Here is a 15,445-nt window from a genome sequence, read left to right as displayed (position 1 = left end):
TTCACAGCACCACCTGCTGGGGCATCATCAAGTTCAAACAAAAACTAACACTCCTCAGAGAGATAAAAGCAGGTGTAATGGAGAATAAAGCTGTTGTCATGAGATATTTGAAAAGATAAAACCAAACTGATTAATCTGTTAGATATTTTTCCAGTTTAGTGGGTGCATGTTATTCTAGATCTTGAGATAGTAAAAACAGCTTGGTGTGTTTCCTATCATTACAACTATGAGATCTACGATGCGGTCAGAAAATGGGTCAGACTGCTTTTTCAAAATATGAAAGCACAAACCACAACCACTTTTTGTTGTTGTTGTTAGTTTTTTTTATTATTAATGGCAAGTGTCAGGCTCTTTTGCAAACCTAAGGAATGTTACATTACAATTACTTCATTCATTACATTGTCACTCACTTTAAATTTGTTACTTGGAAGTGGCAAGAAAAGTATTTATACACTGTGTATTGAAATATGAGCAGTGCTTGTCAGTGCAATCCTTGCTGCTATTATTCTAAGATATTTTGGATGGTTGCCAGTGTGTTGAAAGGCTGTTTCTATAGTCTTCTGGCTGTTTGTTTATGTCAAAAGAGCACATTCGCACAGCTCTTATTCTGGTATGTGTAAGTGTTTTTGCCAAAATCTCTTTCCTTAACAAGCTGCGCAATTTTATTCATCATTCATGTTTGTAACGTGGTTATAAAATGCGTTTAAACTAATGCACTTACAGTGGCAGTCTGTGCACCAGAGGGTATTAAGTGGCACATCAGCATGTCTTTATTTGATTTGTTCTTGTGTGTTACAGTCTGCATCATTTCCTGCGGTCGGCTGTCTCCAGTGCTAAGTTAGCATTCTCTCTGGCGTTCTTTAACAGCGCAGACACTGTCGCTTCAGTCTAAAAACAACAAACCACAAATATGACCATGATCACCAGGAACAATTCCAATTAGCTCTTTGACATTTCTGAGTTCCTCAAAGCAAGTTTCGTGTCTCTAAAGTGTGGTTATTAAATGTTGAAAAAAGTGGGGATGATTAAAATGCATTATGGGAATTATGACGTAGATTTGTAATAGCAGTTGTTCAATGTTTTCTGATACTCACGGCGGCCCTGAATGAAGCATCTGTGATGTCCTTCAGGTTTATAATAACGTTGTAATATGCTCCAAATACTGCTGTTTCCAAAGCTTTTGCCGATACCTGCACATGACAGGAATCGTGCATTGCAATAAATGCTGATATCAGCTTATCTATGACCATCAAAGTCATGTTATTTTTCATTTTTCCAAATGCAAAATCAGCTTTTTACTCTCAGTGGAAAGTGCTTTGCTTGAAAGGATGTTTTTTTTTGTTTTGTTTTTGTCTTTGCATATGTCATCACAAGCAAAAAAAAAAATGTTTTTTTATAAATATTTACATTTTTTTTATTGAATAGTTCAGCCTCACCTGAATGTCTGATTTACACGCCACATTTCCGTATTTTACCATCTCTTTGAGAACAGGCCACAGTGTGTTTATTCTCTCTGCCAGAGACAGAGGAACGCCCACCGCCGCCTTCAGACCCTCCTGCATGGCTTCCTCCCTCCTGTGCAGTCAAAGGGGTTAGACATTTTGAAAGGTTGTCCTAGCTACTGCACAATGTTTATGTGTGTTTTTGCCAATGCAGTTGTAATTTGCATTCTACAGCTAAAGAGAATTTACGTTGGCAGTCAAATGCATGTTGTGTAACATGGTAGTTATTGCTTTTCTCTGCAAATATATGTCTAGCCTTTTACTGTTTCTTTTTGTGATGCATGACATTTGTTCGCAATCAATCAAATGCTTAAACTGGTTTAACATGATATGGAATGCGCTTTAGTTTTCTGCGACATGTAGTGTCTCTAGTTTGATGGATTGGAAGGATGTTTTAGTTTGTTTGAACTCCACAGAGGCCATTATCTGTACCTTTTGATTTCATCAGGTGTGCCTTTGGGCAATTTCAGAGCAGCCTGTACCGAAAAACACGCAAGAAAACAATTCAATTCAATGTCAAGGTAGTATCATCTATTTTGTTACACAAGTGGTATGTATATGCTGGCAAATAAATCCATACATTTTAATTGGCCAACTGTACATTTCTATGGTTATATGTGGTCGTGTACCATGTAGCTGTTAAAAGCTGCCGAATCAGCGTCCACTTTTAATAATAAGTCATTCATGGCTTCATGAAACGGAGGAATAAGTTTCCTCATCTCCGCATCCAGAGACTCAAACTGCCTCTTCCCGTATGTCATCTGACCGACCATGCAGCCCAGAGCTGCACCCTTACAATAAGACACATAGACATAAAAATAAATAATATATATAATATATACATACAGTGGGGCTCGAAAGTTTGGGCACCCCTTGCAGAATCTGTGAAAATATGAGTAATTTTCAAAAAATAAGAGAGATCATACTAAATGCATGTTATTTTTTATTTAGTACTGTCCTGGGTAAGATATTGTGCATAAAAGATATTAACATTTAGTCCACAAGACAAAAAAAATGCTGAAATTATTAAAATAACCCACTCAAAAGTTTGGGAACCCTTGGTTCTTAGTACTGTGTTCTGTTACCCAATGATCCTCGACTGTCTTTCTGTTTTGTGATGGTTGTGCATGAGTCCCTTGTTTGTTGTGAACAGTTAAACTGAGCAGCGTTCTTCAGAAAAATCTTTAAGGTCCTGCAGATTCTTCAGTTTTCCAGCATCTTTGCATATTTGAACCCTTTCCAGCAGTGACTGTATGATTTTGAGATACATCTTTTCACACTGAGGACATTTGAGGGACTCAAACACAACTATTTAAAAAGATTCCAACATTCACTGATGCTCCAGAAGGAAACAAGATGCATTAAGAGCTGGGGGGTGAAAACTTTTGAACACAATGAAGATGGCCAAATTTGTCTTATTTTGTTGAAATAAATTTTTTTCCATTTAGTTCTGCCCTTCGTAAGCAACAGAAGATACTTGTATGTTTCCCGGTACACAAATTAAGTACAATTTACCTTGATCTTCAAATTCCAAAAGTTTTCACCCCCCAGCTCTTAATGCATCTTGTTTCCTTCTGGAGCATCAGTGAATGTTTGAATCTTTTTAAATAGTTGTGTTTGAGTCCCTCAAATGTCCTCAGTGTGATAAGGTGCATCTCAAAATCATAAAGTCACTGCTGGAAAGGGTTCAAATATGCAAAGATGCTGGAAAACTGAAGAATCTGCAGGACCTTAAAGATTTTTCTGAGGAACGCTGCTCAGTTTAACTGTTCAGAACAAACAAGGGACTCATGCACAACCATCACAAAACAGAAAGACAGTCGAGGATCATCAGGTAACAGAACACAGTACTAAGAACCAAGGGTTCCCAAACTTTTGAGTAGGGTTATTTTAATAATTTCAGCATTTTTTTTGTCTTGTGGACTAAATGTTAAAATATTTTATGTACAATATCTTACTCAGGACAGTACTAAATAAAAAATAACATGCATTTAGTATGATCTCTCTTATTTTTTGAAAATTACTCATATTTTCACAGATACTGCAAGGGGTGCCCAAACTTTCGATCCCCACTGTATATATGATATCTTTTAAATACATATATTTAAAAATGTATTATATAAGCATACAAATAGTGCAATCTGTATATAAAAAATATACTGTCAGTATGAAAATGTATGGTTATTCTATATATAAATGAATATAGATATAAATGATAAAGGCATAATCTTCACGATTACCATAGCAGCGATTGCCGCAGAAACAGACCCTCCACCAGGAGCCGCTGTTCTGGCCCCAACACTGTGGACGAACTTCTCTAGAGACAGAGACACAAGCCGGCCATCGTCCCGGTTGTCCCGTACCATATACCTAAACTCAGCATCAACCAATCAGATACAGACATCACCGAGAAGCCAAACAGAAAAAGAATGTCACTAATTTTTGTTAAATGCAATGTATCGTAGGTCTTACTCTATGATTCTCTCCTTTGGAACAAATGGTCCCAAGGAGTCGAGTCCTAATTTGCTGATAACCTGACAGAGGAATGTAAGAGGAGTGCCATCAGACCTTTGACTTGCTGCTGAGTTGAATGTTTGACCATGTTCATATTAACCCACCAGTCGGATTTTGTGCTCCTCTTCCACAACGAAGAGCTTTTCTTTTTGGATGTAGAAGTCCGCACAGTCCAGCATCGCCTTCAGAGGAATCAGCCCGACTATCTGGGACCCCACCACTGGAAGGTTCAAATCCTGGACAGGGAGAGCGAACACGCACCCGATTCACTTCCGATTCAGTTTCAAATGATTCTGATTCAGCTTTGAAAAAAAACGATCTCACCTTGGCATCAATGCAGATCTCCTCATAGACCGTGTGCATGGGCGTCACCTCAAAGTCCAGGATGTTGGTGGACACCTGAGCGAGGCTGGCCTCCTCCAAGTACCATCCCATTCCCTGAACCCTTCTCAGAAGCCCAGGCTGCGGGAGGAACAATCGGTGAATTAACAGGAACAAGAACATAATCGAAACCTCAGGGAAGTGATACATACATACAGTACAATTATTCTCAAGTTGGAGATTTGACGCACTCTGAAAACCTAGACCGACCCACTGAGGTCACACACAGACACACCTGATCTTTCCCACGGCCCTGTTCTCTAATATCCAGTGCGATTCGGTGAGCCTGTTCCTTAGTGCTCAGAAGGTTCACGTTGTAGGCGATGAGAAACTTTCGGGCGCCGGTGACTGTGGCGCCCCAAGAAGGGACGAAGGCGGCGGGGCCATATTCAGGGGCCCATTCGCTCTTCTTGAGCTGAGGAAAGAGGTCAGAAAAATAAAGCACATTTCTTTAACTTAATGGCACATAAATAAGTGCTGCTCCTCAGAATGTAGAACACATGTGTGAAGTCTAAAAGTTTTGATGCGAATGCTTTGCATATGCATACATCCGAATGAGAAAGCGTGCCTAAACTATACTTCAGTTTGGACGTTGTGGTGGAAATTCCCCTTTGCACCTGACTTACGTTAAACCTGGTGTTTCCCGACAACAAAAATGATCCTCAGCTGAATTCTCCGATCACAATCGCAATTGCTCTGACCATGCCAGAGAACCAGTTTAACCAGTTCAGTACCCAACACCTAAGAGTCTCACTGATGTCTCGATCATTTATGAACTTCATCACTTGAGACAAGAACTGATCCCAGAGAATCCCTGCAGCGAAAAGGTTTGTATATATATGAATAGTTACATGGTTACAATAGTTACAATAGTTACAAGATAATATGATTATGCAGCATTTCCCTAGAAAAGGTTGGTTCTTTATAGATGTCAGTTCAGCAACCCCTTCCCCTTCTCTTACTGGCAAATTTGGTTTTTGATTACCTCAGCTTCTTACTCAAATCATGAGTTCTCATGGTTGTAATAAGTAACGCAAGTATTTTTTGTTTTCCCATTTATTCACTGACTGTTCTCCTTTCCATGTATTGAAAGAAATTGGGAGTGAGGCACTTTCTTCAGCCTGAGGCTTATTCATTTCACTTTTGGTGTGAAAGGGCCCTCTACAGTTGCCAGAAATATAACTTTTAACAAGTAAGGCATGGGAAAGGTAACTGAATTCATTACTTTCTAAAATAAGTAACTAAGTAACTCAATTAGTTACTTTTTCATGGAGTAACAGAAAATTTTAATATGTTATTATTTTTTTATTAACTTTCTCCAACACTGCTAGAAAGTTTTATCCTTGACCACTTTTTGCACTATTTTTCTCCAGAAGCTTATAAGCAATACAAATTGCATTACGGACATAAGTTAACAAACTGTCTGGGCCAGTGTTGCCACCTAGTGGGCAAACCAAATAATTATTGCAAAAAACAAAACAACAAAAAGACAGATTATCGGAATGACTTTATTCAGACTATGTAAACACTGACAGCCAATCAGAATCCATAAATATCTGAAGAACTTAAGTATTTAAAGTGACACTGCAGTGCTGCTAATAATAAACAGAAAGATATTGTACATTAATGTGGACACTAATATAGTTATCGTTCTTGGTGTGAACAGGCCTTAAGAAGACTGTAAAGTGGTCATGGACTATTGGTCTACGAACCCTAAGAAGTGAACAGAATTGAGGTCTAGCTGAGTTTTTACCTTCTCCGGTAATGCTTCATATTCCCTGCACGGACTGAGGGAAGTGACCTTCTGCTCTCTTTTCTGGCCGCCTCTCCGTAGAGATAGACTAAAAGGTCAAGACAAGTAACAAAGGAGAATGGAGGTCAAAACTGAAGCAATTCTCAAACGATTCAGCTAACAGGCAGCATGACCTTTGCTTGTACAAACACACCAGGCACATTGAGCATGTCTGACAATCTCTGGCCAAACTGATTGGCACACTGTACACACTCCTCCATGCTGACGTTCTGCACCGGTATGAAGGGACACACATCCATCGCACCCATGCGAGGGTGTTCACCTGTTCAAAAACATTGTGTTTAACAAACTAAACTCATGTGAAGTATGATATGTCTAGATCATGTACTCCCTCCACAGCAGTACCTGAGTGTTTGGTCATGTCTATGAGTTTAAACGCGACACGGGCGGCATTCAGCGCCCCCTCGATGACAGCCATGGGTTGTCCCACAAAAGTGTACACCGTCCTGTTTGTTGAAGAGCCTGGGTCGACGTCCAGCAAACTGCAGCCCTCTGTGGCAGAGATGGCATCGGCTATGGCGTCAATGACCTGGATATTACATATTGGACAAAATATCGCAAAACACTTAAAAATTGGTACATCATCATACACAGGCTCTAAAGAAGATAAATAAATAATTTAATTGTAATTTTACTTTGAGTGTTAATATAAAGTATGTTTATTTACTTTTTTAATTATACTTTTTGAAAGTGTGGAGCTTATATCTGTAAAAACAAATGCAGTTAATCCACTTGAGAGAATTTCTGTAAAAATACATTTCAAAACAATTCATGCAATGCAGTTTTTACAGTTTACTTGGCCTTCATTTGTAAACAACAAAAGGCGTACTAAACAATAACTTTTCATAAAACATTTTTATTTGGTGATTAAAGTCTCACAGTTACCTTAAAGCTAAGTGTTTGTTTCACTGAAAGGAACCGAATCATTCCATCAAGAATCAGAATACACTACTCATGCAGTGAATAAAGGGATAGTTCACCCAAAAATGAAAATTCTGTCAATAATTACCGTCATGTCGTTTAAGACCTGTAAGACCTTCGTTCATCTTCTCAACACAAATAAAATATTTTTTATCTAACCCTCCTATGAAAAGCAAGGATCCTTACATGATCAAGGCTCAGAAACGTAGCAAAGAGATCGTTAAAAGAGTTAATGTTACATCAGTGGTTCGACCGTTATTTTACAAAAGCTAGAAGAATACTTTCTGTGCACAAATGAAATGACTTATGTGATGTTCTCCAAAATCGCACAATAGGGTGACACGGAGGAAGCAATTTGTAGAATAAAGTTGTTATTTTTGTTTTCTTTGCGCACAAAAAGTATTCTTGTAGCTTTGTAAAATTGCAGTTGAATCACTGATGTCACATGGATTATTATACCGAAGTCCTTACTACGTTTGAGCCTTGATCGTATGAGGATCCTTGCTGTCTATGGAAGGGTCGGAGAGCTCTAGGAATGCATCAAAAATATCTTAATTTGTGTTCTGAAGGTGAATGAAGGTCTTAAAAGTTTTGAACGATATAAGGGTGAGTAATTAATGATAGAATTTTCATTTTTGGTTGAACTATCCCTTTAAGAAGAACTGACTCATTATGGCGATTCATTCGGGAAACTGCAGAGTCGCGCTGAATCTGATTGACTAAAAAGAACAGGCGCATTCGTTCGGAAAACAGTGTTTTTGATTAAAAAAATAATAATTTGTCAAAGAACTAGTAATTCGTTCTGTAGGCTAATCAGGATACAGTAGCTGCGTTTTTTTGTTTTTGGTTCAATAAAAAAGATCAAACAGAGTAATTCATCCAGGAACCGGACTATAATTTTGATTCACAAAAACAACCGTCACTAGTCACGCTGTTTGTTTTTGATTCAGTAAAAGAATCAACTCATTAGAGTCATCCAGGAATCAGACTACAGTGGTTGCACCTTTTGAAACTCTAAAGAACTGGTGCACACGAAGTGAGTGTCTTTAATTTACAAAAGAACCAATTCAAGTCACTATGTATACTGTAATCAGGGTGAACTGTAGACTGGATGTTTTTGATTCACTAACTCAAATGCAGGCATTTTTTAACTTGAATGTGCATTTTGGTGTCATTCAATTGTAGTAATTTTGGTTGTATAAAACCAGTAGCCTGTGTTATGTTTGCGAACTGCTATGTGTTATCCTGTTATTTTAATTCAGTAGTGTTAACACACTGGTGCATAGAGCAATTAACAAAAGTCAATGTCTCTGTAGGAAAAAAACTGAGATGTCGGAGTATTTCAGTACAATGTCAAGTCCACATTGAGGGAAAAACCATTAACAGAACCGAATTACTTTTCTTACTGGAACTGGTCTGTGTGTGTTTATCTTACCTCCTTGTTACGCCCCTCTGAGAAATTTGGTACACATTCCACCAGCTTAGCCATGACTGAGAGACAACACAAGCTTTCCTCTCACACACTTGTCTACTGACTACGTTGGTTCCCAAACATTGAACCATATAAAGCGTCGGCAAACATATCTTTTGAATAATTAACCTGTCCTGTGGACTGGATATAGGTCAGTTGGCAATGATTCTCCTGTCTTCATAGATAACCATTTTTTGGGAGGGTTTACCAAAGTCTGAACAATGTTTGATGGGAAACCTCGCAAAAAAAAGTCAGAATACATTGGCCTTTTTCTAAACCAGCTTCTGACTATGGCTTGGTTAAAAATTGGGGCAAGAACGTGACATTTGGTCTTTCAGTATGTAGCAGCTAATATAAAACCTGATAAGACCGACAGTTTAATAGTTGACTCTTGAAAACCACTCAGACCGTTGCGTCATGTCCAGAAAACAGGGGCCGTGATGTCTGGTTAATGAATGACCCAGAAAGGGGCCAAAGAGCTGGAAGAGGAGGACAGTTTACCCCTTCCCCGTGTTTTTGGATGGTACACATATACCCTCTTGTAACACTGACATTATGCAAGAGTGAGAAGTGTAAAGTTCCAAAAAACAAGAAACAAAGAAAAACAGTTGCTTATGTGGCCTGTATTCACATGCTTTTCTAAAATAATCAAACAAAAATCTCCTTTCAGAAATATTACAATAATACAATTATTTTCAATTGTAATAATATAATAATAATTATTATAGTCATTTTTATTTTAAACTATGTAATAATAATCTACTATTCTTTATTATTCTCTATCTATCAATCCATCTATCTATCTATCTATCTATCTATCTATCTATCTATCTATAATAATATTACAATATACAATACTTTTTTATTGTAATAATCTAATAATAGTATTTCTCTTTTTAATAATAATGTAATATATAATATCTTATTATCTATCTATCTATCTATCTATGCAATTAATAATACCATTACAGTGATGAACAGTAACAGAGTGCGCTTGGGGGCAGCAATGAACGCTAGATCTGTTTTTAACCGCCATAAACTTACGACGAAGAAGAAGAACCGGAAGTGAACCTTAGAAGAAGAAGCAGCAGCGGAAGGCGGTTGATTTCCCTTAGCTTGTTTGCTCATGTAAACCGAATTTATTTCTCTTTATTTTAACTACTACAGCTCACTTTTACTCTGGAGGTCACAATAAAGTGATAGGGAGGATGTTGGCTACAGGAACGGTGAGTTTTGGCGGGGTCTTCGGCGCTTTACGCTAGTTTATTCAGTGGCCTCGTAGAGCTAACGGCTAAAGCTAATGCAGTCAGTTACTATGGTGATGTATTAAACCTCATCCACGCACTGCTGTGTGTGTTAGGATATGATTAAATATCTTGCGCACTAGAGTGAGTTTACATATTTATTGGAGTAACTTATTTTTGGTCTACTGAGTTATTTTCGTGTAACGTTACTGTTTGTAAACACGCGTTGTTATTAGTTATGATTGAATGTGTGATTAATAGTTGTACACTAACTAACTTATACTAAAGAAGCTAATTGTACAGAACATGAGTAACGTTAGTCTGATTTTGTCGCGGTTTCTTGTGGAAATAGTTTTATAATCCAGTGTATAATAATAGTAATAACGTTAATCATAAAAAAAATTCTACAAGATTACAAAGTGTATAAATAAACAGCAAGTGTATAAAGCAAGGCAAAAATAGAATTAATTGATTATATAAAATAGGCGTTTCAGTTAAGGTGCACAGAACGCATACATTTTAATAATAACAGTTGTAATATACATGAAGTGATGAGTTGTCTGTCTGTGAACTGTGTCCTGTAGACAGTAACCACGGCTGGTCTGACACAGGTGGACCGTGAGAAGATCTATCAGTGGATCAACGAGCTCTCCAGCCCCGAGACGCGGGAGAACGCCCTGCTGGAGCTCAGCAAGAAGAGGGAGTCTGTGAGCGACCTGGCCCCGATGCTCTGGCACTCCTGCGGGACTATAGCAGCTCTCCTGCAGGTGCCTGACTGCCACTTCAGCCTCAGATCAACATGTGTTCAATATGTGTTTTATAGGGAAATTCTGGAAATCATTTAGGTCTATATGCGTGACCCTGAACCACAAAACCATAAGGGTTTATAGATTTATGCATCATCTGAAAGCTGAATAAATAATCTTTCAATTAGGATCGGACACTATTTGGCTGAGATACACCTGTTTGAAATTCTGGAATCTGAGAGTGCAAAAAAAATAATTATCTTTATGGAACATGGTTGTGTTCATGATTTTGTTCGTGGGACATGGTAATGATTTTTGGCATCAATCAGAAAGATCAATCATTTTGACCCATACAGTAGTATTTTTGGCTATTTCTACAAATATACTCCAGTGATTTAAGACTGGTTTTGTGCTCCAGGATCACATATATTGTCATTTTATTTAAACTGTAGTTTATAAAATAGCGCTTAAATACAATTACAGCTCTGTAGCCCTAAACCAAAATCTGTAGTTGTGTAAAAAATCAATACAAATATTAAATTCTAATAAAGTGATAATATTTACATCTAATAATTAACATCTTCCCCGGGTACACATGATGGGTAAAAATTGTTAGCCTGAATGCATTGAAAGTCGCTTTGGATAAAAGCATCTGCTAAATGCATACATTTTTAAAATTAATTTAATTTAATAAAGGAAAGTATTATTTTGGAGAACAGAAAATTAAAACTGATGAGTTAACAAGGAAAATGCAGTATGTAAAAAAAAAAAAAAGTGTAAATTCAAAAATGGGAAAAAAGTTATTTTTTATCGCTTTTTAATTGATTTAATGGATTTTTTTCAATTCAGAATTCAGCCAAATATTTTTTTTTCATGAAAATGGATGACATTTGGCTGTAAAATAATAATAATAAAATTATCAAAACTAATTAATTAACAATTAATGAAAAAGTATAATAAAGTATAACAATTTCCATTCAATGATAGAAAATTACAAATATATATATAAGTTATTTGTATCTTCCTTTTTATTGAGTTAGCTGATTTGTTTCAGCTTATAAATTTGATCAAAATTTTTTTTAATGCTGTTTAACAGAAAAAAAGATCTTAAACTATTCAGATTTATTATTATTATTTATTATGTTAAATTTTAGAGAGTGAAAATGTGCAAATATGATTGTATTTATAATACACCGTATGTGCCAATTATTTGAGTATTATCATTATTTTTGAATTTTTAAAGTATATTAGTAAGTAATGAAAATCGAATTAAAAATGTAATCAAACAAAAATAACTTTATTAAATAAATGGTCCTTTTTATCTATAAAGTATATGTTTTGTATTTATAAATTGTCAAAGCTTTTTTTTCTGGGATGAAAATGAATTACATTTGACCGTAAAAAAGAATTAGTTCAAAATTGTCATTCACATTAACTCAAATATTAGAAAAAGTATAATGGGGAAAAATAATACATACAATAAATAATAACAATATAACTTTCAAATCTCAGATTTAATATCAAAAAAGGTGTTCTTAATGTTTAATGTTTTATTTTTACAGGAGATTGTGAACATCTACCCATCGATAAACCCCCCTACACTGACAGCACATCAGTCTAATCGAGTGTGTAACGCTTTAGCACTGCTGCAGTGTGTGGCCTCCCACGTAGAGACACGGTAACTCACTTCCTTTACACACAGGACATGACACACTACTGTTAATCCTGTGCCACGCTGACTGTATTTGTGTCTCTCATCCTCAGCTCTGCTTTCCTGGCAGCTCACATCCCTCTGTTTCTGTATCCCTTCCTGCACACGGTCAGTAAAACGCGACCCTTCGAATACCTGCGGCTCACAAGTCTGGGTGTCATCGGTAAGAAACGCGGCTAATACAGAAAAGATATCAAACATTGTTTTAGTGTGTATCATAATGTATTTGTCTGATAGGTGCACTAGTGAAAACAGATGAGCAAGAGGTGATCAACTTCCTGTTGACCACAGAAATCATTCCTCTCTGTCTGCGCATCATGGAGTCCGGCAGCGAGCTCTCCAAAACGGTTCGCTTGCAAGAAATATCACCAAATAACACGAGTGATTATCTGAGTGTTGACACATTTAGACGGAGGGATGTGTGTTGCTCTTTCAGGTGGCCACATTTATACTGCAGAAGATCCTCCTGGATGACACGGGGCTTGCCTATATCTGCCAGACCTACGAACGCTTTTCACATGTTGCCATGATACTGGTGACTCATTATATTCCTCTTATTCACAATTCTGATTATGCTTAACTGACTTTTGATACTGATAGACCGAGACACTTAAACATATAATAAATACATATATTATTATATTTAATTCTATATTTACATTTTCTATATTCATATATAATATACTTTAACTTTAATAATAAAGTGAATGTACATTGATAAATAAAAATAAATTGTATATATATATATATATATATATATATATACATCTATATATACATACATAACTTTATTAAAAAATAATAATTAATAATCAAATAATATATTATAAATGTTAAATAAAAATGCAATATAAATTGTAACTTCATTTTCTTTAATGAATGAATACATTATACATTTATTTAAATAAATTATATATATATATATATATATATATATATATATATGTACACACACACATAATATATAATAAAACATATACAAATAATATATTATAAATATATATTAAATACAAATATAGTATAATTTTTTAACTTTTTTTTTTTAAATGAAAATTAATGCATTTGATGGAGATAATTTGAACATATAATCAAACATACCAGTATTGAATTGAAATATTACAAAAATGAAGGGGCAAATGTAGTAATAATGGTAATATTCATATGTAATGACTCAGTGTGTCATTTTGGAGAACAAAAACAAATGAAAATATGGATAATAATGGAAAATATTTTCCATTTGTTGATAGAAAATAAAAATGTTTAATAAAATTATTAAAGAATAAAAAAAAATTGGATGAAGATGAATGATATTTGTAGGTAAAATACTCCATCAAGTTTCAATTAGAACAAATTAGAGAAAAGTAATACAATTTATAGTATTTACATGTAACTGAAAGTGTAATTTTTCAGAATAAAACAAAAACTGAGGAATTAAGAAATTAAAAATAATGTGAAAATTTGCATTTAATTATACAAAAAAATCTAATAAAAACAAAAATAAGACGATAATATTTTTAATTCTATAAAATGTTTTGTAACTGCATTTATTGGTTTAACTGATTTAACATCACACACTTTTATTTGTATTTCTTTCTTTTTTGTTCTTTTTGTCCTGCAGGGGAAGATGGTTCTTCAGTTGTCAAAGGAGCCCTCGGCTCGCCTGCTGAAGCATGTCGTGCGCTGTTATTTACGGCTTTCTGACAACTCCAGGTATTTTTTTCCACTAATATTTTCCCTGCTTTTGGAGCTTCTTGCTCAGTGCTGGCCTGCAGGAGGTGCACAAATGTTGCAGTTTGGCAAAGATTCGAATCCTGTTTGTGTTGCTGAATCATTTCAGTTCAATCAGTGTGATTGATCACTCCAAATAAGGAAGATCAGAAATGACAGAAATCATATTTTGTGTCTCTCAGGGCGAGAGAAGCTCTGCGTCAGTGCTTGCCCGACCAGCTGAAGGACACCACGTTTGCTCAAGTGCTAAAGGACGACTCCACCACCAAACGCTGGCTCGCTCAGCTCGTCAAAAACCTACAGGAAGGGCAGGTCACGGACCCCCGGGGCATCCCCTTACCTCCTCAGTAACACATCAGACTGTATCCCATACAAGGGCACTTCATATTTTTTAGCCAAGAAGCTCTGAAACGGTGCTCCGCATTCACGGTTTGTTTCGAGATATTAAAAATTGACTTGGGACTCTGCTGGACTGAGGAAGAGTCAGTCTCATCCATCGTTAGTGTTTTCTTCTTTTTCCTCGACATCCTTTTGACGGAATCGAAAGACTGTTTTGTCTGTGTTTTTCATCACGAAAATGTGTAATTTTGAATGCTGTTAAATAAACAGTGTCATGCCACTGGAAATGTCTAGTGAAATTGCCGTCTGCTGTGCTGCCTTTCTGATCTTAAGGAGGAATTTGGCTATTACAGGAATATTTCAGGCTAATTTTAAAATTACAATTAAAGACCTTATTCAGAATCGACTTTATGAAATGATGGGAATGAAACTGAGGATGTGAAAAAATAGATACATAGTTTGTTCAATACATTAATAGCAATATAATAATAATTACTGTATGGTAATAAGTTTATATATATATATATAGAGAGAGAGAGAGAGAGAAAGACACACACACACACGATTACATTTAGTGTAAAAAGTCTGTATATATATACACACACGTACTATTAAGTCCCGTTCACACCAAGAACGATAACTATGAAGATGTTAGAGTCCACACCAGCAAATGATATCGTCTGCAAGCACACACTCATCTGCTGCTATAAATTCTATATTAATATATGTTTTCAAATCAGCAATCATTTATTTTTTATGCAGTGTAACCTGTGCTGAATCAGTGGCTAACAGTATGTTTATAATTTGTATAATAAAAGTACTGTTAGCTGTTCGATTTTCTACATCTCTACAACTTGATAATGTCCCATTTTCTCTAAAAGGTGAAATCTAGTCTGAGATCCAGTATAGTTGTTCTTGTGCCAATTACAAGCATCATATCAAGCGAACGGTCAGCTGAGTTTAGTTGCTAAGTAATCATTATTGTGTAATGAACGATCGGATACGTCGTTAAACACAAGGTAAGAGTTTCACTGGGGCGATGTCTGCAATGGAAAGTGTTCGTCGGCGTGTGTGC

The 15,445-nt window shown here is 35.9% G+C and overlaps 2 protein-coding genes across 2 annotated transcripts; one reads left to right on the top strand and one right to left on the bottom strand.

Annotated features, from left to right (window-relative positions):
* Positions 1 to 302: 302 nt before the first annotated feature.
* Positions 303 to 8,677, bottom strand: LOC113039469 (formimidoyltransferase-cyclodeaminase-like). The gene is given in 15 exon segments (XM_026197358.1): positions 303 to 888; positions 1,095 to 1,190; positions 1,437 to 1,575; positions 1,935 to 1,978; positions 2,132 to 2,293; positions 3,743 to 3,872; positions 3,975 to 4,036; positions 4,121 to 4,252; positions 4,341 to 4,478; positions 4,633 to 4,812; positions 6,151 to 6,173; positions 6,176 to 6,238; positions 6,344 to 6,472; positions 6,556 to 6,739; positions 8,567 to 8,677. Coding segments are annotated over 15 exon segments (1,620 nt in total). The 5' UTR covers positions 8,621 to 8,677; the 3' UTR covers positions 303 to 804.
* A 984-nt stretch (positions 8,678 to 9,661) lies between these two features.
* Positions 9,662 to 14,669, top strand: LOC113039468 (CCR4-NOT transcription complex subunit 9). Its single transcript, XM_026197357.1, has 8 exons — positions 9,662 to 9,828; positions 10,431 to 10,613; positions 12,155 to 12,270; positions 12,357 to 12,466; positions 12,541 to 12,650; positions 12,740 to 12,838; positions 13,922 to 14,013; positions 14,214 to 14,669. Exons 1-8 carry the CDS (start codon positions 9,811 to 9,813, stop codon positions 14,380 to 14,382), a joined length of 897 nt encoding a protein of 298 aa, XP_026053142.1. The 5' UTR covers positions 9,662 to 9,810; the 3' UTR covers positions 14,383 to 14,669.
* Positions 14,670 to 15,445: the final 776 nt, after the last annotated feature.

Source organism: Carassius auratus, chromosome 22, assembly GCF_003368295.1.
Source record: "Carassius auratus strain Wakin chromosome 22, ASM336829v1, whole genome shotgun sequence".
Lineage (NCBI taxonomy): Eukaryota > Metazoa > Chordata > Actinopteri > Cypriniformes > Cyprinidae > Carassius > Carassius auratus.
This window is presented reverse-complemented; position numbering and strand designations above follow the sequence as displayed.